Raw genomic sequence first — 26,902 nt, 5'->3', positions numbered from 1 at the left:
GAACATAAAAATGAAAAATATTAAGACGCTTAAAAATACGTCAGACAACAGTGAAATTAACACAAAAGTTTAAGCAATTTTTTTCTTTAAAATTTTTATTTTGAGACAAATCACTAAATTACCAAGACTAGGCTTGAACGTATAACCCTCTGCCCTCAGTCTCCCAGAGCTGCAGGATTACAGGAATACACAGCTTGCAACACAAATTTTCATTATGGAGTTCTATTATTCCAGAAAGGAATGTAATACTTAGACATTAATAATTCTGAGCATTTAGGATAAGATTCCTTCTCGACAAACAGAATACGAATGATCCAGAAAAAACCAGCTCAAATGCAAGGTAAGTGTCGAGCTTGTTTTCTGAAGTATGTATGTCCACCAGCAGACCATGAGACACCATGACTAATGTTCTTCCTGGCACATACTAGCTGTGTGTCTCAGAACACAATACATACACATCAAATAAAGGACACCATTTCCATGCCTGGACCAAAATCTCTTCTAGATTTATTTCCCTCATATAACCTACACTTCAACCAAACTCAAGTATTTAACATAGTGGTTCTCTCAAGTTGTGTGAACACTCAGATGATCCTAAGAGATTTAAAACACTTGGACATCGGGGCTGGGGATTTAGCTCAGCGGCATAAGCGCCTGCCTTGCAAGCAGGTGGTTGTGAGTTCGATCTCTGGTACCGATAAAAAGGAAAAAGACAAAAAAAAAAAAAAAATAAAACACTTGGACATCGATGGCAGGGAACCATCCCTGAAGATTTTAACTGTATTGGTCTAGGTGAAGTCTGGCCACAGGTTTTAGTTTAAAGCTCTATAGGTGAGTATAAAAGGTTGGTGAAGTCTGAGGACCCTGACTTAAGAATTTCTTTCATTAACATTTTCTCCACAGCTTTACATGTTAACAATCCTACTTAATTATTATTAAAGATTCAGCTTAAAATAATGTCATGAAATCACACTCAGACCACTGGTAAATTCACCTTTGAATTATTTGGATTTTGGACAGGCCTGGCATATGTTTGACACATAATTTCAGGAGTATGGCACAATAGCTGTAACTCAAATATTTACATTTATGAAAGAATGATACACAGCTGATCCCCACTAATTACAGATTCTGTGTAGTATTTACAAGTTTGCCTATTTGCTAAAATGTATCTGAAAACCCCAAATTAATACTTGTAGTGCTTCTGAGGTCATTCTATGCTCATGTACATAAGCACAATGGTAAAAACAAACAAAAACAAAACAAAATTTAAAAACTCCCCACAAAACCAAAACTGGAGGACTTGATACACGAGGTACAAAAGAGATCAAATAACATGAAGCTCTGTCTTTAGAGCTCAGCTCTAGCACCGTGAAGGTTCTTTATTATAGTCTATTTGGTGTTATGAATTCCCACTTTGATTAGTAAACGTACTGCTTAAAATGATCTGCAGGCACAGTGCTGAAATGCCATCTAGTGTTCGTAAGAGCAAGAAGGCTGTAATGTGCCTTATGGAAAAATTCACGTGTTAGAAAACAATTTAGGCATGATTAACAGTGCTTCTGGCAATGAGTTTAACATTAATGAATCAGCAATATGGTGTTTTTCAATAGAAAAATACATGAAACAAGGCTACATCCTGATGAGTTCATGAACATGTGGCCAGAGGCTCACCCTGTAGAGCAGTGTGACTTTCCAAGATTTCAGTTACCCATGGTCAACTGCCACCTGAAAATATTAATTGAAAACTCCAGAAAAAATTCTCAAGTATTTTGTTTTGTTTTGCAGTGTTGAGGCTCAAACACAGGGCTTTGCACATGCCAGGCAAGCACTCTACCACTGAGATACACCCTGGTCCTTGTTTTATATTACAAGCCATTCCGATTAGTATGTTGAAATCCTCTACTGTCCTCCTGTGTCATCCATAATGTAAACCCTCCTTGTTCCCTGAGTATCCATGCTATATAGACTACCCACCCGTTAGTCATCAGTCACTTAGTAGCCATCTTGGTTATCATTTTGTTACTATTGTCCATGAGTGTAGGGAGTTACTTGTTATTTTCTCTAGGATCAACAGTTCAGAATCTAACTCAGTATTTTTGACAGTCTTATAGGACACAAAGCTACAATGAGTCACAGGAATAGATTTAATTTTCCCTCTCTTAAAAACTCTTTGGATCATATCCATAACTTTTAATACCTGCTTCATTCAGTAAATGAGCACAACCGAGGTGCCAGGCACTGAGGATAAGAGACAAACCAAATCCCCTCATCTTGCCAAGACTGCAGCACAGTATGTGGAGGGTTAAGGTGGGAACGAAAATAACACACGCATGTCAGGCGCCGATAAGTGCTATAAAGAAATTTTGAGTAAGAGAAAGCTGCTTAGGTGGTATGTGTTCTAGTAGCTAAGTGAAGTCAAAGGAAACTTATGGCAGAGTACGGTCTGAACGTTAGTGTGCCTACAAAATTCATACACTTGGCCCAACACTCAATGTGATAATACAAGTGGGGACTTTGGAAAGTGACTAAGTCACCACAGCTCCACCTTACTGAACGGGACTAATTCCTGTATGCAAGAGGTTTAAACACACTCCTCTGCGCCTCTTACACTACGTGAACACAGCAGAACGGTGCCATCTAAAAGGAGCGGGCTTTCAGTGGATGCTGGAGACGAGGCTGTGTAGGGTTAAACGGCTGCACAGAGGGACCTCTGGCTGTGTTGGAAACGCGCACACACATAGTGTTCTGAAGTCACGGTAACACCACAGCTGAGGTAGCCAAGGACACGGACTGCTGACATCCCCTATGCCACAGCAACAATGCTGCCAACCCTCGAGATCATTCAGGTCTCTTAATTGGCAAACTTTACTGCTTGAAGAAGTCTTTGAACTGACTCCCAACGTCCTGCTCAGTTTCCACGCTTGCCTCGGTATCCCCTTTGTTTGAAAACCAAATAAACATGGGCTGTGTGGTCAAGCTCTTTTGTCTTTAGTTCTGAGAGAGGTGGGAGAGAGAGAGGGACAGATGCAGAGAGAGAAAGAAAGAAAGAGAGAGAGAGAGAGAGAGAGAGAGACAGAGAGCGCTGATTCTCTTGGATGCTGCAAAAATCACACTACTCTTCTCTGTAAGCTGTGTGCCATCCACTCGTCTAGATTTGGGCTAGGCTAAGACCCTGATAAATGGACATTAATCCTGCTGGTGTCTTAATCTTGGACTTTTCAGCCTCTAAAATTGTAAGCAATACATCTCTATTGTTTATAAATTACCCAGGCTAAGCTATTTTATTATAGCACTGGAACAAGCTGAGACAAACAGGCAGCGATGGCCCGACATAGGAATGTGCACGACGAACTTATGGAGCAGCAAGGTGACCGCTGTGACTGGGGACCGGCGAAGGTGGAGGGCCAGAAGATGAGTCCAGAAAGAAGGCCAAGGGAAACCGGAAGTGGTGGGACCCTGACAGACACACAGATGGTGCTTCTCAAAACTTTACACTGCGTTGGAATCACGCGAGGATCTTGAGAAGCACGGGGCAGAGATGAAAATTCCATTCTTCCGAGTTCACAGTTGATGCTGCTGGTCCTCGGGCCCACTCTAAGTGGCGAGGCTGTACTTTACAGCAAGGATGCGGCTTTTAATCCAAGTCAGGCAACTCCACAGAAGGGTTGAGAGGAGCGGGATCAGTTTTACACCAGCGTCCTACAAACTTAGGTTTCCTTCCCTGCTTCCAGTTGGATGTCACTGATGATTCTCTATTTCTGTGTCTACACCACAAATTAAGGGCTGCAGATTTATAACTGGATACCTGCATGCACAAGGCTTTTATCACTACGTTTTTCCCTCACTCTCTTATTTTTAGATAGGCTAATTTTGCATGTACATGTTTGTTGGGAGCCGCGGCCGACACTGGTCGCCTTACTTGGCGGACGTAGGGCCTGTGGGTGGGAGCGGAGCCTGAGCTAGATTGCCCCTCCCATCGAGTGAGTCAAGTTGGCGCCTGCTTCCTGCCCCCTGATTGCGCTGGCGACTTAAACAACCCGCTCTGTAAGATAGTCTGCCTAGCAACAGCTGATGTTAGCCAGTCAGCCCGCATCGCGCGCTTTGAACTGATTGGCTACTGTTGCCCTATAAAAGTGAATGCCTCTCCCGCCACAGAGGAAGCACAGAGAGAGATAGAGAAAGTCCACCGGCGAGAAAGGGCTGGTGGCAGAGAGGAGGCCTCGCGGGGCCCACGCGGAGATAAATAAAGGCAAGATTGCACACCGCCAGACTTTGTCGTGTGTCTTTCCTGCTGGCCGGGAGCGACCGCGACACATGTTTCTAGGTACATTTAACACTGTTTTGACAAATTTTAACCAAAAGCTGTTGAAAGGTTGATGGAGACTGTGCTGTAGCAATATTTGCTTAAAAAACATACTGATTATACGAAACTTCAATCGAGAACAATTTACTCAAGTTTTAGTCACTTTATTTGTAGAGTTTTCTAGATTTCTTTAGGGGAAAATTACACATTTTTTGTTAAATTTAAGATAATTTACTTTTTGTTCTTGTTGCTGTGGAGGTTCTTTTTCCTCCATAAAAAGTTATAAGTTGTTGGTGGTGTCTAAAAAGGCACTGTTATGTACAAAGCTTTAGTGAACTGGAGTTCTTAATGTTTCTATTAGGGTTTCACTCAGGCTTTTGGGTTTCCCCTGTATATCACAATACACTCAAATTGCCTTCTCCTTACCAATGTCTGTATCTTCAGCTTGATGCTTTTATCTGATCACATTGCAACCTTAAAGAACAACGGTCACTTTGTGTTGTTTCTGGATATTAATGAGATTTCACAAACTGGAGCTCTCATCCCTGCCTCTTCCTCTTCCTCTCTCTTTCCGATCTTGACCAAGTTCTCTCCTGCTCAGGACTTGTACTGTGAAGGGCATCTCAGCTCCCCAAGTGCTGGGATTACAGGCATGTGGGGCCCTAACCAGCTCAATTACTCTCTTAAAGGGTATAAAACTTCGTGGGGAAACCAGATAAATATTATGTATAACAAACACCTTTCCAACTCTGAGCCTTTTTTTGTCGCTTGTATTCTATGTCCCCATTAAGAGCATAAATTGTGGCTAGTTCATGGAAAGTCTTGAATGCAAAGGAGTTTCACCTTTGGGAATGGGAAACCACTGAAGACATTTAAAATGGAAAACTGCAGGAGCTCTCTGAGAAAGTGGACGATACATTTCTAATTACACTTGAGGACAACAGCTCCAACTGTATTGATTTTTGTGAGACAAGAAACTCAGGAGGTATCATAATAGGCCAAGCAAAAGGTGACCAATATCTGAAGCTATACAGAAAACAAAACCCAAAAAGAAACCAATACAAGGTACCTTCTAAGATAGTGTCAATGGACACTAGTTGGATCTGTTATTACAGACAAAAAGGAAAGTTATTAAAAAAACAATCCAGTGTGATCAATGATACAAATGTGTCAGAACAGCAGTCTGTGTAAGGATTCTCTATGGCCACCGCAGGATTTCTGCTAAGTGGAGACAGGATGGACAGGCAACTATTCCTCACCATGCGATTGCTCACTCTTTTAAAATTCCGTATTATTTCTACCCTTTTTCCTGTTTTGCTTTTTTCTCTAAATAAAAAAAGATAATAGAAAAAGTTTAACAATAGATTATACACACTGAGGAGAACGAGAATTTTACATACTTCTGGTTTATAAATGAAAATTATCACAAGACTTTGATCACATTGAAATCCACATTGAACCATCCTGCTTGCAGTGGGCTCATACAGTCAAGTACCTGAGCTATTAAAATGTACACACAAGTTAAGCACATACTTGCAATCAGAGCAGGGAATGAACACTTACCACCTGCCTGTCACCCTGAGGACTGTTCCGGCCCACGCCTCAGACCCACTAGCACACTCGCCCGCTGAGCTGAGCCTCGGTGCCTGGCCGTCGCCAGAAGCTCAGAAGCTCCACGGCGCTTTCCCACCTGCCTGTCTCACTCAGGTGCTATCACACACGGGTCGGGCTTGAAGCTAAACCGAGCTGCCAACCTGGTACACACTTCCCAGCCAACCACGCCAGTAATAAAATTTCCTGTCTCAACCAAATTCACAGAATTAGTACTATTTATGCTACCTGCGCTACGAAGAGTCTCAGTGCAGAAAAACTTTCTAATTTAGAGGATAATGATTTGACTTCAACACATTAACTGACTCTTGTTCCCTCTGCCTCAGAGGTTATCTCGTCAGTGCAATTTGAAGCTCTGAAAGAGCACTGAAAAGTAGGGAATTTAATGGAGACGTAGAATATGCAGTGATGTGATGATTAGGGGTTTGGTATTAGTGTTACAAGAATTACAATAACTGCTCCTGATTTCCATCAATGAGAATGCAAAGTATTTTCTGTAATTCAATTATTCCCATGGTCGTCCCATACATAAATAGGACAGGGAAAAGGAATTAATCTTTATTTACAAAGCTTAACCAGTTTGCCAGTGCTGGTGCAGAGTTTCTGGAAGATGTTCTCTGAAACAGTCTTACACTGTAAACAGTGCATGATGGGAGCTATGGAGAAGCCATAAATGCTCGCACAACTCCTAGCTCCCGAAAATTCTAGAAAACCCACAGAGCGTATCAAGGTCAAGATGTGTGCAGAACTACTAGCAGGCAAACTCCATTTCAGGAGTTCAATACTCTAAAAACAAGCTAAGAAATCAGGGAAGCTTAAAAATTATACAACTCTATCCTTACAGAGGACAAAAATCTCTGGAAATAAGATTTATTTCTCTCATCCACAGGCTTTATATGAAGAGGAAAGTATTAATAGCAAGATATATAGGTACTTAAACAATAACCACCATGACAAAAATGATCATTATCTCAAGAATTCACAAAACAATTCACTGTGGACTGGCTGATTTCAAAGCTGACACACAGACATTTATGCTAGACTTTCTCCAAGGCCTTGTAATGAAAACAAACTGCAAACTGTGAAAGCAGAAATACACTCTGAGCATCATCCATAAAAATGCAGTTAGCAGCAGATGTACAACCAAAAACAAATCCCTGAAAAAAATTCTGTAATTTAACTCTTCCAATCTACACTGTTAAATAAAATCAATTTTTTAAAAAATTATAGACTATTTAGAAATGAGTGACAACTCCTAGTATGAATGAATTTAATCAACAATAAGGGAATCAAACATTAAGATTGGAAAGCTTAAAGTGAGCAAGCAAAGCAAAATAAAGGCGAATAAAAGCGAAAGTAAGTAAGAAGCAAAAGAAAACGTGGAACTGGCTGATCAGGGCTGGAGGCACAGCCCAGGGGTGCTCTGCAGGCAGAACACTCAGGGCTCAGCACTCAAAACAGAAAGAAAACAACTTGATATAAATAGCAGACAGGCTGGGAGAACACATCCATAATCTCAGCACTTGGGAGGCTGAGGCAGGAGGACTACTGTGAGTTCAAGGCCAGCCTGGGCTAACATAATTAAGTTCAAGAACAGTCTGCACTACACAGGAAGGTTCTGTCCCCCCGCCCAGTAACAGTAATAAATAGCGAGTTCTAAATGATGAATAAATATATGAATACTTGAAAAATATAACCAAGAGGTCAGAGGATATCACAAGTGTTTAGTATTACAAACATAATATTCAATGAAATAAAAGGGATTCTTCAGATGCAACATTTCTGCATAAATATTTATGCTCATAGATTAATGTCCACTCAAAGGTGATGTAGGAGGTTCAAAGTACTGAAAAAAAATTTTGTTCAAGATTTATACACTAAATGTACAAGACTTATATGTAAGATTTATATCCTGCAGGGGCGATGGAACATTTGGCGAATATTTAGTTTTAAAAAGTTATTACAGGGAAAGACACACTGCCATTAATTTCCCTCAAAATACTCTTCTCTTGCTTCAAACACATTTATCTCATCACTGTGCATCTGAAGCAGTTTGGGGACTTTTTGTCATGATGTGTGATCAAACATATGGTGAACGGCGCTGAAGACTGCCATTCAGCAGGCAGGCAGGCTCGATCAGCAGCGTGCGCCCTTCCATCAGGCTCACCAGATCCCGCGCCGTGGGATTCTGAATCCTCCCCGGGCCAATGGGGAATGGTGAACGTTGTGAACTGATTCAGGACAGAAAGGTATCCACAACAGCACGACCAAGATCATAAAGGGGGTCTCCCAGAACTGCTCCCTAAAGTGGCGAGAATGATGGCTCGGTGTGGGTGACGGAGGCAGAGTATTTCGGGGGGACTGATGACGATGTCTTTTACTATGATCCATTTTTAAATTTAAACGTTCACTGTGTATTTTAATCACCTCATGTAAAAGTCCTAAATTTAACAAAAGCTCATTAGATAGTATGTTCAAATTATCACGCACAGTAGGTAGGTTTTAGTTCATGCTAACAGATTTCCTAATATTGAAGCACCTTGTTAATTTAACATATTACATTATTGAAAGGCTCTTACCGTGCATCTAGAATAGAAGATAACATGCGACAGCAACAACATATGTGTCTAGATTTTTGGTCTGAGTATCTGAGAAGGAGGTGGCAATGTTTACTGGATTTAGGAACATATTTTGGGGAAAAAAACTCTAGTTTTGACATTTTTAGTTTCAGATACCAAAAACTATTCCAGATAAGCTGGTCGCAAGACAGCAGTATAGAAGAGGGGAGCCAGGATTGGCGATAGGTATTAATGAGCACCTAGAGGGTGTTTAAAATACCGGATGGAGTCATTTTGAAAGAACACATTTAAGAAGTTCTAGGAATACAATTTTGGTAATCTAGGGACAGAAAGGTGCTATCTAGATTTGTTAATATCATATTTTTTGTGAATATATTTTTGTGCTATATTTAATCATTTTTTAAGGTGTTAAATTAAGACTTCAATACAAAGTTGCCTACTAGTCTCTGAACAGTGTAGTGTCAGTTTCCCTGCCATTGGGGGGTTATCAAATTGTCTGAATTTCTTTTGGGAGAGGAGTTCAAATGGTGTGTTTCAAAGATGGCTTAAAGGAATTGGTAAGAAAGGTATAAGGATCAAGACCCTGAGATGTTACTGAAAAAAGGTTTTTGTTACAAGGGGTACAAGTTTTCTTTTACTTCTACCCATATTTTACAGACATAACCAGTAGACTGCTGTGAGAAGAATGGGCCTTAAAATTCGTACTGCTGGGACTTCCGGGAGAACATGGCAGACAGATAACAGCAACTACCGGAGGCTCTCTGAAAGACTCGGCTCAGAAGCCAGGAATGGTGCGGACTAAGGAGACATAAGCAGGTGGAGATATGCTCTGCTGACTCAGGAACGAACTGGGCTGAGAGAAGCCAACTTGGAATGCAGTCCTGGTGCTAAAACAGGAACAGAAAAGACTCGGTGTGGAGGCTCGAACCGCGCCATTGTAAGCCGCGATTTGGGTTTCCCGCTGCGCGGCGGCTGGCTGCCTCTACAGTGGCTCGGCAAGGGGAGAGACGTGCAGAAGCTCTGAGAACAGCAATCTGCGAACGGTAGGGAGGTGTGCACTGACTTGTGGTGAGGTGAGTGAGAGAAACTGACATTCTACCACAGTTTGACTCCAGCAGAGGACTTTCTGGGCCCGAGCAGTCCTGCGGGAGCAGGGCGCGGTGGCGACTCTAGCCACACATCCCCCTCTCGGGCGGGATTGGTGAAAAGTGCCTGGCCTGCGTGACGCTGCCGGCGGACCTGGTAGGCTGGCCTAACGCAGATCCCAGAGCCTGACGGTGGCCGGGAGGGGAGACGCGTAGGCTGCCTGGTCCGTAACTCCCTGGTGCGCAGCGGTGAGCGGGAACACCTAACTGGTGCAATTCGATCAGGCTGTGGCTGACTGGGAGAGAAGCTGGGCCTCTTATATAAGCTTGCATATATAAGGAACAGAGAAGAAGAGGCAGCATGGGAAGAGGCAGCAACAAGAAAGGCTCCTCGGCCCCCAATTCTGGAAACAGGCAATAGCAGACACCGCACCAATACACATAAGGCGCCATATAGAGAGCCTCATAGACCAATTCAGGAATGAAGTTATCAACGACCTGAAGCTAGAAGTATGCAGAATAGTTAGAGAAATGCTAAGTACCACCCAAGAAAAAACAGGTGGTAGAATGGAAGAACAGAAAAAAAGGGGAGAATTGTTTGATGGAGAAAACAGAGAAAGCATAGAATACGTGAAGCAGGTTCAAAGGGACTACAAAGATACTAAGAAGTCTATCGAAGACTGGCATAACAGCTTGAAAGAAACTAAGGACAGACTATCTGAACTGGAGGGCAGATTTGTAATATGGAAGAATGAAATGAAAAACTTCTTAAAAATAACAAAGAAACAAACAGCAATAATACAAAGACAAGAAGATGATAAGAGGATCCATAACTTAAGGATTCAGAACATAAAAGAAGAAGTAGGGACACAAACAAGTGAACTACAAAAGCTACTCACAGAAATAATCCAGGAGAATTTTCCTAATTTAGCAAAAGGTAAAGATACTCAGATGTATGAGGCATACAGGACCCCAGCTACCTACAACCCAAACAGAGCAACACCCAGGCATATAATAATAAAAATTCCAGAAATTCAATACAAGAACAGAATATTAAAAGCTGTAAGAGACAAGAAACAGACCACTTACAAGGGAACACCCATCAGAATTACAGCAGATTTCTCTGCACAAACCATCAAATCACGAAGAGCGTGGGGGGAAATAATTCAAGCTTTGAAAGATAATAATCTCCAGCCAAGATTGAGATATCCTGCACAACTGTCCCTGGAAATTGATGGAAAAACAAGGTGCTTCCAGGATAAAGAGGAACTGGGGGAATTTGCAACCACCAATTCAACTCTACAGAGAGTATTGCAGGATATTCTAAAAAAAGAAAAATACAAAGAATCCAGAAATAATGGCAGAGAGGCCACAACGAATGGAGCAGAGAACAAAATGAAGAAGACAAACTGACAGCTACTGACAGAAAAATAGCTCAACAGAAATGAGGCAGAGAAGATTGGATGATAGGAACAGCTATTTTGGAGAAAATGACATCTTAATAGGTAATACTGATTTAGTATCATCTTGTTTTGAAGTCTCATCTAGCTTTTGTCCTTCTGTCTCCAATGGTCTAAATAGGCTGTATCTTATTGGATTTTATTATGTACGATAGTATAAGCAAAAACCTTTTAAAGACAAGGAGATTATACAGAAACCATTGTTCATTTTCTGTTAGTCGATTCTAAATACTCTGTAATGCTGTCATTCTCTTGAATGGTTTTACATTGTTTTGATATACTTAATGCTACAGTATACGAAGTTGTACTCAAGGATTTCAAAGAAAGAAACAATATGGTAACTACTTTTAGGTTAGGATTATCTGATGGTGAAACACTATTCTGCTTAAATGGTTATGTTTTGATCTGCGCTGTTTCGTTGTTATGCCCTCTTTTATCTCAATCTCCACTCCATTATTTACTTTTTTATCTTTATCATTTTAATTAAAAATAGCAGGATATATTATAGTAACCCACTTTGACTTTTTATTACCTTGATTTAAAGCCCTGTATTACTCTCACCATCTGGTTTTTAACTGATGTTCCCCTATTCTGTTTTGCTGGATAGTATCAGGTTCGAAAGTTTAGGCATCAGCTGTGAAGATAATGAGATTCATTATGACGCCCATTCTTGTTGACTTTTATCTACTTTTGAAGACCTACAATGTCTCCAATGTTTTGGTTCTGTCGGTTTTATTCTTTACTGTTTTGTTCAATTGTATTATAACTAACGATATAGGCAATTCTATTAGAGATAGCGGGAGGCATTATGGTAACCATTGTTGATCACCTTGTATTATGTTTTTACATTATCTATTATGTCCACCCTTTTGACTTGACTGATTCTGTTCTGTTATGTCACATTTGGTTTTACTCTCTTCCAAAAAAGTAATAAGAACCGTGGGAGCAATGAAACCCAAAATGTGTAATAGTCATGGTACAAAAGAGAGGAAAAGAAAGTGCTCCAAACTATATAACTGCATGTATATTTAAATGTATAAGATAGAAAATGAAACCACAGAGTTTTATTGGATCAATGAACAGAACTGTTTGCAGTATCATTGATGGAATGTCCACTTTACAAGCTTTAATTTTGTGACTTGAACAATTATTTCTAAGATGACAATATGTAATCCATTAACTAGTGATTTCCTACTGTTCATTTTTTTTCTGTAAATCTGTATAACTTGTACCCTTTCCCTGCTTTTTTTTTTCTTTTCTCCTTAAATAAAATTAAAAAAAATTTGTACTGCTGACACAAAACAATCATTAATGGGACGAATGTGCTAAAATTTCAGCTTTATTAAATTTATGCTAGCTGATTATACATTCAATTCAAAAAGAAGAGACTATATCTTAAATACTGCGCATCTATAGCTGAAGTTATTTCTTAAAAGATGAAACTTAGGAATTTAAAAATTGAAAGGAATCCTACAACATGCCAACTTATTTTTAAGTTTCTTATATTTAATTCTTAGTTTTAGGAAATGTGTATATAAGCAGAAAATACCAGTATTAGAATAAAAAATGCATTTGCATTCTAAAAAATGAAATATCAAAGCAGAAATTCCGTAAAAGTCAGGAACAAACTGTAAAAGGTCACCATTAATACTCTTCTGAAATTTCAGCCAATGTGATAAGACAAGAAAAATAGGTGTAACTGAAACAGTGCATAAGCGGCCTCACATTACTGAATATCATTATATATCCTGACTATCAAGAAACAACTAAAAAACTGTTGGAACCAGGTCTTATATTTATCTAATAATACATAAGAATTTAGCAAGGTAGTCAAATGGTTGCATAAAGTAATTGTTTCATATTAGCCACCCTCAGGTATAAAATACAGTGCAGATGCACTATCCTGATCGGAAACACTTGGGCCCATAATTGCCTCAAATTCTGGTTGTTTTAAATTTTGGAATATTTACATATTGACTATGGGACCAAGTCTCAATATGAAATTCATTTATGTTTCATATGTACCTCATACATAGCCTAAAAGCAATTTTATAAAATATTCTTAATTTTGAGCCTGGAAGAAATTAGCGCAGAACCTGCCATTGTGACCTGGATGAGGCCGTGCACGCCTTAATTTCAGCACTTGGGAGGCTAATTTGAGGCCAGCCTGGGCCACATAATGAGTTCAAAGCCCGTGTGAACAATAAAGCAAGACCCTCTCTGAAAGCAAAGCAAAACAAAATAAAGCAACAGAAACACAAATAAAGTTCAACAGAAACATTTCTTAAAAAAAAAAAAAAAAAGTATTTTCCATTTGTGGGATCGTGTAGGCGTTCAGCAAGTTCTGGGTTGTGGAGTATTTCGGATTTCAGATCAGGGAAGCCAAACATGTAATGTAACAGGGGCAACTGCTCATGATGAGTGATGCCGGAGAAGAAGGCAGGTGCCGCAGCACACACCACCAGGCACCAGGTCCGCTGGTGCACACAGAACCAGGACAACAGGTGTGACATCGCCATTTAAAGGCCAAGAAACTGACACAGGGGAAATTAACCAGAAACTTAGCTCAGATCACACACAGCCAGCATCACAACAGGAACGCGAAGGTACTCTATCAAACTCCAAAGAGCTTAGCATTATACCCATTCTAGTCGAGCAAATTAACAACAAAAGGCCTGCGGAGAGACAGTGGCTAGAACAGAGAAAGGGACAGTCACGAAATGCACACTGATGCAACGGGGCAAGTTCAAGGGTCACACCTTAGAACGTGTTAAAGACGTATTTCTCACCGTGGACCCTGATCTCTATACAGACCTCTAGCACGCCTGCTTATGACAGTAGAAAAGCAGTGACAATCTACAGACACAGAAATTAATCCGTCCCATCGAGCCTTTTCAATTTGCTACCATATAATTGCTCATAATAGGCCGTAATGATCTCTTTGTGTATCTGCGGTATCAGTTGTAATGCGGCTTTTTTCATCTGTAATTTCACTTGGATGTTCTGTTTTTCTTGGTTTGCTAACAACAGAAGTACTCAAAGATATGAAATTATTAAATTGAGTATGCTGAGTGTCATTCAGCCAATAAAATAATCTCTTAAAAGAATGACATAGGAAAACTCTTATTTAAAAAAATCCCAAACTATGATGCATATACTTTTTTCAAAAGGATGTTTTTATATTGAGATTTAAAACCAAAAAGGATACCAATATTTTAAATTATTTCAGGTTGAGAATTATAGGTGATTTTCACTATTATTTTATACTTTTACTGCATTTTACAACTGGGGTAAAATGTCAAAATATTGATTTAAGTTTAAAAGATAAACTGAAGTAGTCAAGATAGAAAAACTATTTTTCCTATGCATGATATTGCTAATTTTATCTGAACATAATGCCCATGATTCTTTGTTACCTGAGGCACTTTTCTATCTCAGCAAAAACAGAAATAATGCATTTTACCTAAAATAGAACACTTACTATTCACTTTAAGTCTTAGATCTATACGAGTCATTCCTATTACAGCAAAATTCCAGAAAGTATTTAATATATAAGATGACCAATTCAAATGGCACCATCAAAGAAAACAATGACATAAACATTTTCTTTTTTAAAAAAAGTGTGTCAATAAGGAGATAGCTTCAATTACATGGGAAAACCATTCTCTAAATAATAAAAATAAATGATGAAGTAAAAGCCAAGATTTGAAACAGACTAAATCACAGAATAAGAATAAAATTAAACCCACACAATTTTGAATAGGAAATGAGTACAGATGACTAAGAACAAAGAACAAAGCTAATTATAGCTTCACCCTAAAAGACATAAAGATTTGAAAACCCTCTAAAAAAATCTACCATGTAAACTCACACATTAGTAACAATAAATGATCCTTGGGTTTTATAGAAGTTTCATATTTGGCAATTCCAATTACTCCAAATGACACTAAGAGGCAGGGAATAAACGCAAAAAAAAAACCAAAACAAATCTCTGTTCAGTTACATCAGTGAGTACTGCTACATCAGTTTTCATTTTGCTATTTTTGAGACAGGGTCCACGCAGCTCAGGCTGGCCTTGAACTCACTACGTATCCCAGCTGGCCTGCCTGCCTCAGCCTCCCGGGTCCAGCAACTCCGGGGTCTGCTGCCACGCCCGGCTTAAATCATTTCATAATATCCTAAGTCTTTGTCTTATCCAGTTCTACTTCTAAATTCACTATGTTGACTTAGTAAAAAAAGCGCTGGAAAGTTGTGTTTAATGGGTCAGAAATCAAAGAGAAGCTGCCCAGCATTCAAGTGTTGCCTGGTGTCACTGCCAGAAAACGGCAGGGTCAGGGTTCAGAGCCTGCCAAGCTGATGCCAGAGGCCATATCTAGTTTCTTGTTAGAAGCAGACTTCCAGTGCTTCACCCAGACTGTCTGAGCATCCTGTAGGCCTTCAGCTGCTGCTGACTTTAGATAAAATGTTAGCTTGCCATCCAGGCTCAGGCCACCCTAGATGTCCTGGGGAACACTGCTGACGTCAAGGAGAGAGGCACTAAGATCACAGATAAGAGTTCATATCAAGAACTGACTCGTGACCTGGGTGTGGGGACACACGTCTGCATTCCCACTGTTCTAGGAGGCTGAGGCAGGAGGTTTACAAACTCAAGCCCAGCCTAGACAATTTAGAGCCTGTTTCAAAATAACAAGGGTGATGTAGCTCAATGCTCAATCACGGGGTTCAGCCCTCAGACCACAAATACACACATAGGTAAGTCCTGCCGCCTTCATTATCTAAAACTAACAAACGAACAGCCTAACAAGTACTGCTATCTAGTTTAGGACACTAGAAATCTCAGTAACCTGAGCCTCCTCTTTAACATTTCTAGACTTAGTACATCACCTGGAAGAGAGGCAAAACAATATTCTGCACCTTACAGAGGTGTTACCTAACTAAAACAGATAATGGAAGCGATGCCCTTAACGCTGTGCTTGGCACATACTTAGTGCTCAAAATAAATGAAATCATAGATCACACACCATTTAAAAACAGAAAAATAAAGCTCACATGACTAAACTATTCTCTTTAAGATAGTTAAAATATTTTAGTCTTAAAGACTAAGATTCTGGAAAACTTACTTTTATATGCTCTGTGCTAACAGGTAATTAAGGTTAACTGTACTAACAGGTAATTAAGGTTTACAAGGCAAATTTGCCTCTCAAGAAATCACATGATACACCATAAATTCATTCTTAAATGTATGGGTATCAGTTGTGTTTTTGTGTCTCTTATCCACTTGATTTTGTTCCTCATGACCGCCACAGCAGAGATCATTAAAGTGTGTGTGGCTTTTTAAATAATTAAAACACATTTATATACACAAAAGATCATCTACCATGTGTCAAAAATGATGTGGACTGACTTTAGGGAGCCTCAAGATTACTAACGAGATTAAAAAAGCCCAGAGCCAGGAGGAGGTACACCACCCATCCCCGGTTAGTGCTGATGACAAACTGCTGTATTCAGTGTGTATTTCTCTACTACTTAAATAGGTGTAAAACTGAGCCACAGCAGACAGACGCGCAGAAGAAGCAGCTATCATCTAACCCGCAAGGGCCAGGGAGAAGTAAGCAGTGCTGTACTGCATGTTGAAGATGGGATTGAGCAATTAACCTTGCTGTGGAGTCAGGAAATAGGTGCGATATGTTTTTACTTAAAATGTATGTGTAAATTCTGTAAAGTATAACAACATAAATAAAAAATAGTGGGGAGAACACCTAAATGTTTACCTACATTGTTTCTGGTAAGATTTCACAAGGCCTTACTTTTCTCTGCACTTTCCTTAATGTGAATCCCTCAGTCTAAAATATCAGTGGAAAAGTGAGAATTAAAATTAGCTATTACTGCTCATCTAACAACTGACACAGATTTTAAAACTTCACAGTGGGCTCAAACAGAGAATGAAAGCACTCTGTTTGCAATGGTGCACAATCAATGCAATTTTTTTTTTTTTTTGGTCAAAATGTTTTTTGACTATCCAAAACCTTAAAGCTTATTCTCTTTGGTCATTTACTTCTAGGAATCCATCCCCAAAACACCAATACAAAGAAAAAAATGTTACTGAGAGGTTCAATCAAAGCATTAGGATACTAACACACTGGGCGGAAAACAATGCCAAACAGAAACACAATAGTTGGATAAAACAACACACTGTTAGGAAGAAAATCCTGAAATGCTTTCAATACTCTGAAAAAATATTTAGTACATATTATATGAGAATGAAGAGGTTGAATTCAAACCTCTATCAGCAATATGATTCCATACATACCAAAAACATAACCAAAAAAAAGTGTATCTTTTTTAGAAGCAAACTGGCAGGAAACATAATTCTGCTGTACTGTTTATCTCACAGGAGCTGACTTTAACATCCAGTAGGCTACAGACCTTAATATTTGCTTTGACAGCGACTCTGCCTGGGTGCGTTGGCAGCCTCCGCCGTTATTAAGAGTGGATCAGGGCTGCAGGCCCATGAGGCATACTGGCCCTTAAAACTCAAGAAATTACATTAGAACATTTAAATCAAATTTCAGATTTCAGATCAGGTCTCAAGATCTCAGTATTTTAGATTTATATTTGAAATCTTGATCTAATGTATTTACTATTTTTCTTCCTGATACAAACTAGCCCTAGACTCCAGTGGTCATCTCCATGACCACGCTGGACATGTGCCAGGTGCTGCAGACACCGACCCCAGGACGCCCTCTGTCTGCCATCATTCCTTGCCTCGCCCGGTACACGGCTAGCTTGGCCATGACCCCCACTTGCCTCCTGGAATCCCACCTTTGAGGGACTGTGTTTCTCATTTCTTCACTTATGGCACTTGGTACATGCCACCTGGCATTATAGTTTCTCTGTTCACAGCCTGTCCTCTTAGAGGTTAGAGATTGTGCCCAGCACATGGACCAATATAAAAATAATTACTTTTTGCCAATCGAAAAGTAGTATGCCACTTTCAAATGAACAGTAACTGGCATATTAGTTTATAATCTTACATTGCAAAACTAAAGTACTAAAAATTTCCCTATTTAACATCGTTATTAAAATGGCTAGTAAAGTGAAATCAAAGAATTCTAAGCCAATGTAGAAATAAAATGAGAAACACTAAATGGGTATAAAGTGACAGCAACCCCTTTACACGTGTTATAGTTAAATGTGGGAACTATTGTGGTCTGCTAAACTGAAGTCAAGTTACCCTAATAGGAGAATGAGAAAAATATTTTAAAGATAATTTCTGGTAACCACTTCCAAACTGGACAACTTGGAAGACATGGCCTATTAAAAATACAGAGAAGCCTGCAATATAAAATAGGATATTTTTATTATTCTAGTAATTAAGGCAGAAATTTAGTAAAGGAAATGACTAATAAAACTATCAGCATACAAACATTCCCAGTTTGTTTCTTATCCTTTAATATTTTCCATTATACTAAAATAGTTAGACTTTCATTATTAAGTAGGGGTCTAAACATACTGATCTCTTCATTGCTTCATTTACAAGTTATTTTGGGTTAAGGATAGCGCGGGACTAGCGTACATATGGCCCAGGGTTCAATTTGCATCCTCCCCAAAAGTTCGTTTTATTTGGGTAATAATATTTTAAGTGTTTTATGATGAATAGATGCCAAAAGTTTCTAACTTAGTTTGAAAGTAAAACTCTTTCTTTAAATAAAAATATGCAAACATTTTGAATGATGGTTTTAAAGTCTATGGACCATTCTGTATTGACAGTACCTTCAAGTAGAAAGATCTAGGCAACATAAAAATAGCGCGCCAAAGCAGAAGAAAACCAGTGAGGATCGGTGAGAGTCTGAATCAGCATCTTCCTGGGCTTGTCACAGTACGATTAATTTTATAAATAATTCTTTAATGAAGCTATCTACATATTCAAATACCGGAGGATACTAAAATTAAGAAATTGCTGCTAAAATTAATTCTGTATGTAAATGATTAAGTAAATGAAAGTCATACTCTGTACTTGGAACTTCTCAAGGTTCTTGGAAAGCCTAAAAAAATGTTTGAGAAATGTCCTGTGTTTTCTGTTCGTATCATCATGAGAAAATGTAAAACGCAACGAGGAAAACATAAACGAAGAACTGAAGCACTTTCCCAAATTGCTAAATATATAGTATTTGGTCCCAAGTATCATTGCATCTATTCTAAGATGTAAAAAGAAAAAAAAAATCAGTAAGTGCCTGCTGGGCCTGGAGATATTCCAAAACAACCTTGCAACCAATAGGAAAACTTTCCCTAAATCTGGATTAGTGTTTCATTCTTTACCACAAAACTCAAAGAGCACAAACAAGCAATGTCAACGGACACCCCGAAGGGTAAAAACCTGGTTTGAACAATCAGTCCCCGAAAGCAGCCGCTGTTTTTAAAGACTCTAAGGGATAAAAGATGAAACAGCTGCGGAAAGAAACGCGGGGCTCATCTCCCAAGTTGCATTTGTAATGCCTCTTTGTGGGGAGTTAAAACCTGGAGCAGCCCGGATAAGGCGAGCGAGCCCCTCGCGCAGGGCGCCGGGCCGAGCCCGCGGGGTGCGGGAGGGTTCGTTGGGGCGGCCGGGCCGGGCCGGGCCGGGCGCGGGCTGCAGGGCGCAGGCTGGCGGCTAAGAGGCCGCGCCGGGCGTTCCCGGGTGGCCCGCCTCCGCGCCCCGCGGCCGTGCCCGGGCGGCCGAGGGTCCGCTGCCCTGCCTAGGCCGCGGGCCGGGGACGCGGCCGGCCGCTCCGTCTCGCCTCCGCACCGCCATCGGAGCGCGGCGGGGCCGGCGCCGCCCGCGGCAGGATGCGCCGGCGTCCCGCTCCGCGCCGCCCGGGGCTCGGCGGGGCTCGGCGGCGCTCCGCGGCCCGCCCTCGGGGTCCCCGGCCCGGCCTGGAGCCCGCCGCCCGCCCCGCGCCCCTTCCCGAGGACGAACCTGGCCGGGCGGCCGCCGGCAGCGCGGTCCCGCGAGGAGGCGCCGGGGCGGCGGACAGCCACGCAGCCCGAGCCGCGCCCGCGGCCGCTGCCGGCTCGCGCCGAGGAGGCTCAGCCTGCGAGCGGCGTCGGCCCGGCCGCCATCACGGGCGCCGGAGGCAGCCGGCTCGGCCTCGCCGCCGCTAGGGCTCCGGGCGCGCGCGCGGCGCCGCCATCCCGCCGCCGCCGGCCTCGCGCCGCGCCCTGCGCTCGGCTGCCCTCGGCCGCCGCCGGAGCGCGCTCGGCCGACCGGCACCTGCTGCCGGAGCCCGCCGGGAACTGAGACAGGAAGCCGGCCGGCCGGCCGGGAGCCGGAGCGCGGGGGCGGCCGGGGCGCGGGAGCCTGCCGGCCTGCCTGCTGCGCTGCCGGGTCCCGAGCTGCCCCGCCGCCGCCCGGTGGGCCCGTCCCGAGGGCAGCACTCTCCGCCCCGCAGCCGCCAGCCAGCCAGCCGCCTTCTCAGGGCATGCTTCCCGCGGTTGTTTACTTACAGTCGGTGCTCCGGCAGGAGAAAAGACCACACCCTGCATCGGTGAGACCAAAAAGGAGATTAAACAAATGAAGCTGGAGGGATTTCACCCCGGGGAAGGGCTTCTTCCCTCCAGGAAAAGGGCCTCATGGGAAAGGGCAATCATGGCAAAATCAAACTCCGAGCTGAACCCAGCGGACATCCAGATCTCTTTCGGGACTTAGGAGAAGTGGCCTTTTACACCTGAGTTCGCTGGAGAAGCTCTAGGAGCTGAGAGCCTTCCCACTTCTGTGAATTGACCAACACCCAACAAAATCTAGGTCAGCATTTCAGAAACGTTCAGATACTGTACTCTTATTCTCCTGCTTAGAGGACAGTCACCAGGAGCCTCACTGCTGCCCTGGGCAGGAGGCGTCTGCTGGACTGAGAGGGAAGTGACTGTGTCTGTACAATGTGCAACTCTGCCTTAGAAACATCATCCCATCTAATTGCAGGCACACGTAGGTGAGCCAGGTACTACATCCAATGTATTCACCACATACTGAAATTAGAAAGTTTACCTGCAGTGAATGTACAAACAAATGTTTAGGTATCGCACCTGGAGCACATACTTGGTTTACTGAATCAGACTTCATACCTTTTACCTCACTTTTTGTCTTTAACAGAGTTATTCCTTGCTTTTAGGTTGTTCTCAGTAGGGCGTTGATGGTTTAAGTCTGGATCTTGGGCTACTTAATGGTGGTGATATCCAATTGGAGCTCAGACTTGTAGTTTCCAGTTTAATACTTTTTACCTGCTGTTATGGTTTGTATTTGGATGTACCCCCAAAGCCTCATGCATTTATAAATGAGACTTGGGAGGTGACTGAATAGTGGAACCATAAACTCATCAGTGGATTAGTCTGCTGATGAGTTTGTAGCTGAATGTGATTTGGGAGGTGAAGCTGGTGAAAGGACGTGGGTTCCTGGAAGTGTGCTCAGAAGTCTGTCGTCCTTCATGCTCTCTGCTTCCTGACTGCTGTGCCTTAAACTAAGCCTCCTGTCTCAGCCCCACTACTATACTGCTATGCCTTGGAGCAGCTGACTATGGGCTGAAGTTAATACACACTATCAGTCACAATAAACCTTTCCTCCTTTACATTGTGGATATTGAGTACTGTGTCTCAAAGAACTAAGATGCCCCCTCTTTGGCCTTCGTGGCACAGATGAGCAGCACAGATGTCCCCGTGACTTTGGCTAGCATCTATTGCTCTTTAGCTATGGATGAAAACCCAGCTGAGGGCCTCCTTCCTGCTGATGCCCAGGGCCCATTGACTGTGCTTGTGACCTGAAAGTTTCTCACTGAGCCCATTTTCCATTTCAGTAGACTAGTCTTGGGGCCTGTTTAATAAAATTACAGACAGGAGAGGGTTTTCTGTGGTCTGCATTTTTAGTACCATCTTAAAGGCCCTCAGAAGACTGGCAACATGCTCTCTGAAGCACGACCAAATTTTATTGGCACGAAGGGCAAGGCTGCCTGTGTTTGCTGGGAAAAACCCTCGGAAGTCTCTGTAGTGCAGTTAAGGGGCTGGTTGGCTGACAACAATAAATGACAGCCTCTGTGGCATGCTTTTAGTGATGACAGGAAGTTTCCCTGTTCCACAGCATACTGTTCACACAGTTTACCTCGCACCTTGCATTCCACAATGGACTTTCCTGAGCTTTCGTGTGTCATGTAATGTCTCCAAAATCCGTACAAGGGAATACCCATTGCTATTTCCATTTCACATATGAGAAAACTGAGAATGAGATCACAGTAAATAAGAGTGCAAGAACAAAAATACAGGCGCTTTGACTCTAAGATTAAGACCCTTATGTGAATTAGGTATAGTAGTGGCCCTTAATTATTATTTAGTTGCAGAAATAAAAACATGAAAATCAAAAGAAAATTAAAAGGAAAAATGTTTCAATATGTGTCATGCATAAAAAATGACAAATGGTATAAGAAGACAGAGAATCATTCTGTAGGAATAGTTAAAAGGTGAATCTGGACTTTGGAAAGGGGGAATTTGAATTAAATTGTGCACAATGAATATATTTTAGTAAGTGGGAACGTAAGGCATAGTGTGTCTGTGGAACCAACGGCAACAAAGAATACCTGAGAATTGGGAACACAGCCTTAAGAAAAACCAAGAAAGCGACGTATGACATAATTCCAGGGATTTGCAAAGCAAGAGTGTGTGTGCGCACGTGCGCTTGCTTGGTCTCACATACCCTGTGTCCTAGGGGAGGATCCGTAAAGAGTTTGCTCAGAAGATGATGCCAAGGATGCCTTACTTTAGGAAGATCCAGGCTTTGATGGTTGTTTAGACGAGGTTAGAAAAGAGTGGGAAACAAATCTGAAGGCAGGGACAGCAGAACTGACCTAAAGTAACGATGTAGATGGAACAGGAAGAGGCAGGCTGGCGAGACACCGTGAGCTGAGCCATCGAGGCTTTGTGAATGATCAAACGTGTCTGATGAAGACGGGCTTAAGAGAGAGGTTCAGAATGACTTGGTGGTTGTAAATGTGAAACCTGATGTATTACCAACTGGAAACGGGTAAGTGAAGGGGCTGAGGAGCAGTTTTTAAAGTATTTAGAATCATTTGGCTATAAGCATGCAGTAAAAGTAATACTAGGGCGTGCACATGGAAAGTATTGTGTAGAAAAGGTACAGTGATAAACTTTGTCTGCTATTGAGAAAGCATGAAAATTTTAAATGGCCTCTAATATAAGAGTAACGGAGGATGGCTGTTTATCTTTATAAATCAGAGTTGGAAGAAGGTTTATAATAAAGATAAAATGTTTCTAAGGCTCTGCATTAAGTGGGCATTGGGAATTTCCACTCATCTTTTTATTTAATCACAAGTTATATTTACTTATAGGGAAAAGAGACTATATAGAGAGCAATTTTCTTAAGTTCATTAGAATGATGAAAGAAAATTTAGAGATTATTGAATCTGATCCCACTTTCCATTCTGCACATACTAGAAATGAGGATCCAAATCTCAGTGTCTAGTATTAGGCTTTGGAACACGCGTTGGGCAAATACAACACTCCTACGATTACCAATTCTTGATAGCAAAATCATATTTTACTTATAAAGTCAAATCTGAATCTTGAATTGCAACTTGGAATTGCAGGTAATTAAAGCACTCAGGAGGCCATGATTCCTCAGGAGGCAGCATCCTGGGGCAGCCTCCTGGTTAAAGGCAGGTGCTTGGTAAGGAACATGTGGAGAGAATGGTCACAAGGGCAGAGCCAGCATTTCTCCTTTGTATAACGTGGCTCCCAATATAGTCCCGTCTACTACATTCGTAGCTGAGTTTCAGATTGCTGTTCCATCTCTCCATGACTGCCTTAGTGCTGAGCTTCCAGTTGTGTAGTCTAAGCATTACCTAAGATGCTTAGAGGCTTAAAAAGGTCACCCCAATGTTCACAACTGCTGTACAGCCCCGTGGGATGCTTCTGGTTCGATCTAGACATTTCCTAGTGGAAATCTCCTTGAGAGTTCTCTGCTTGGAAATGTGGGGACCCAGTAGCTACACTTGGGTTTGTAAAGGAGTTACTCTAGCAGTCTCAAGCCTCATGCCTTCACATTTCTGCCCAGACACTTACCTCGGGAAAACAATGTCTCAGATGCGTCTTCATCTCCAGCTCTTTATCTGAAGTTTACTTCCTTTAAAGTGCTTCACACGCATGTGTGGTATTTCATGCAGTTTCGTCCATGTCTTTTAGAGAACTTCTGGTTAATTCCAACGAGGTAGAAATCATTTAGGTTCACTTATCATCACTGCTCAACGACAAAAAAATCCCCATTTATCAAGCACGTGCTGTGTAGGAGAGAGACACATTTTTGCCCATGAGCATGGTGACTGGCTAGAGTTGCTTATTACTGTTGAGTTCTTAGGGAAAGGAAACTGGGGGACACGGGATGTGTGCTGTTGACCAATCTCAGGACTTCTTTGTTTTGATGGGTAACCACAAGATTCCATTGCAGCCACATGACCCCCCTCCTCCAGCATTTGTGGAAGGCCACCAGAGAGCCAGAACAGCAAGGTTTCCAGTGTGTTCGAGTCATGTGATTGGTTCCTGGGTTTTCTACCTGAGTCAGACCGGGTGGCCGTCCTACTTTCTTGATATTTGGCAAACACAGGAATTCTGAGAACAACGAGCACTTACTATAGAAAAAAAGATGTACCAAGGTAACGCTGTGTCATCTTGACAAGGATGACACCTACCATTCTGCAGCAGTTCACCCTGTCCAGAAGGTTTAAAATTTTTCTTTTAAATCTGAATTTTTAGGTCTACTAAAATAGCTTCTTCATTTCTAGAAGTATGTGTTGTTTAAAAAGTAAGTTGGTATTGAGAATTATAAATGTTCAAAAACGAGAGAGTTGAACAGAATTAAGGAACAATTTATTATTATTATTATTAGAGGACATCTTCTGTTGAAAGGCTATGTTTCCAGAATATTGACTAGAACATGACTTGTAAAGACAAAAAATGAATTTAAATGTACATTAATTGGAGACTGTTTAAATAGACTCTTCGTGTATTAGATAGTTTCCTATTAAAATACATATATGCGTGGAATAAACTTCCAGACATGGTTTACTGAAACCGTAGGTTGAAGACAAATGGTTATAATATTAATTTATATTAAATTTAAGTTATATTAAAATCTCTGCTTACATGTGTATGTAATATCTCTGGTGAACACGCAAGATACTGGTCTCGCTGGTTGTGTATGAACAGTAGAACTAGACAACTGGAAAGAAAGAGCGTGTAAGAGATTCACTTTTTTCTTTCTACTTTTTCATGGGTTTTGAATTCCAAATTGGGTGCTTGAATTCATTATTCAATAACACTTTCTGAAAGGCTGCATCTATGGGTTATGTGTTTTATCCTTACCTTCTCTGTTGTATTCTATAAATAGCATTACTTTTTTCAGACTTCTTTTTTCTGTTCTCAGAGCACAGAAGAGGAAGTTAAGGAGTCCTGTGAATTTCACATGTGGATTCTGGGGCTTCCCGGTGAAGGGAAAGATTCTCATGATCTTGTAGCCGGGGAGATCCCATTATTACTCAACGATTCACAGCCGTCGTTAATGCGATTAGTCACTGTTTTACAACTTAGCTGTCAGAGGCTCTGCACTCAGCTTCTATGAAAATGTTTGACAGGACCTGCTTTGGGGAGGACAGTGAAGGATACTCTCAGGAGGAGATGCAGGAAGAAAAGTGGACGTGGGCTGGAGGCTTCCCAGCAGGTCAGCTGCAGGCAGGAGGCAGGTAAAGGTGTCACCTTTTCTCAAATGGCTCCTCATCTAGAATTACATTTGCTTACCTGTTTTATTGTTAATCTTCCCTTATCAGCATATCAGTTTGTGATATGCTGGTTTCACAAAGATGGGAGCTCTATCCTGCTTCCTGCCGTGTCCTCAATCTTTCTATGTCTGGTGGGTAGAAGACACTCCGGGTAGCCCTGCTTAGCTGGAACACCCAGTGATGTCTCGTCTTTGTTGTTACTTTAGACACTGAATTGTTAGAAGGCAGTAAGGACCTGCGTGTAGGAACCAAGTCAGGCTAGTCTCTGAAAGGGTGAGCGAGGTAGAATTCAAGTCTCAAAGGAACTGGGGACTTAGAAATTTAATCATGGGCAAATGAGATCAGAAGCCAGCGCCGAACTAGCAAGTGAAAGGGGTTTGGTTGAAAAAGAAGAAGAGGAAGAAGAAGGAGGAGGAGAAGAAGGAAAAGGAGGAGAAGGAGGAAGAGAAAGAGAAGGAGGAGGAGGAGGAGGAGGAGGAGGAGGAGAAGAAGAAGAAGAAGAAGAAGAAGAAGAAGAAGAAGAAGAAGAAGAAGAAGAAGAAGAAATGGAATTGAAAAAGAAAGTCAACAGGCCAACAAAGCAAAACAAAATGATCTCATGAACAAACAGCAAATACCACTATAAATACTGAGAAGAGCGAGTCCTCTGAGAAGGCTTCAGCGGCTGGACGCTCTGAATTGTCCATGCAGCAGGCTTGCTGCGGAGTCAGTCTGCTGTTAGAGACCTCTGTGGTGCCGTGGACCCAGCAAGGGTCTAGACTGACCGTAGAGTCTAACATGGAGCAGTGAGTGAGCCCAGTGACTAGGGCAGATGGATACAGGAGACACAACCATTGCAGATGGCTCCAGATACTCCCGTCCAGTCAGCAGGGGAAGGAAGCGGACGCTCTGCACTGTCAGCTATTGTTGTCTGACCTGTGAAATTCTAAGCGCTGTTTAGTCAAACATTGTCTAGAAGAATTCAGAAATGACTCTTCCCACCAGGCAAGGAATGCAAAGCACGCGTTTATGACTCCTGTGAGCAAATATCCCAGGGATAGGTGGGAAGTGATTA

The 26,902-nt window shown here is 41.7% G+C and overlaps 1 protein-coding gene across 2 annotated transcripts in view; it reads right to left on the bottom strand.

Moving 5' to 3' along the window:
* The window catches only part of Zc3h12c (zinc finger CCCH-type containing 12C), a 74,277-nt gene extending 49,928 nt beyond the window's left edge, over nucleotides 1–24,349 (bottom strand). Inside the window, exon 1 of one of the 2 annotated variants that reach the window (XM_063255721.1) lies at nucleotides 24,140–24,349. In XM_063255721.1, coding sequence (XP_063111791.1) covers nucleotides 24,140–24,172 — 33 coding nt within the window. In that variant the 5' untranslated portion in view covers nucleotides 24,173–24,349. Of the gene's footprint in view, nucleotides 1–20,524; nucleotides 21,624–24,139 lie in introns of those variants that run through there. The other variant, XM_013143709.3, reaches the window with a different exon arrangement.
* Between the last annotated feature and the right edge of the window lie 2,553 nt (nucleotides 24,350–26,902).

This window comes from Cavia porcellus, unplaced genomic scaffold, assembly GCF_034190915.1.
Source record: "Cavia porcellus strain 051 isolate PalLab524CR breed Dunkin Hartley unplaced genomic scaffold, mCavPor4.1 scaffold_9, whole genome shotgun sequence".
NCBI classification, from domain to species: domain Eukaryota; kingdom Metazoa; phylum Chordata; class Mammalia; order Rodentia; family Caviidae; genus Cavia; species Cavia porcellus.
This window is presented reverse-complemented; position numbering and strand designations above follow the sequence as displayed.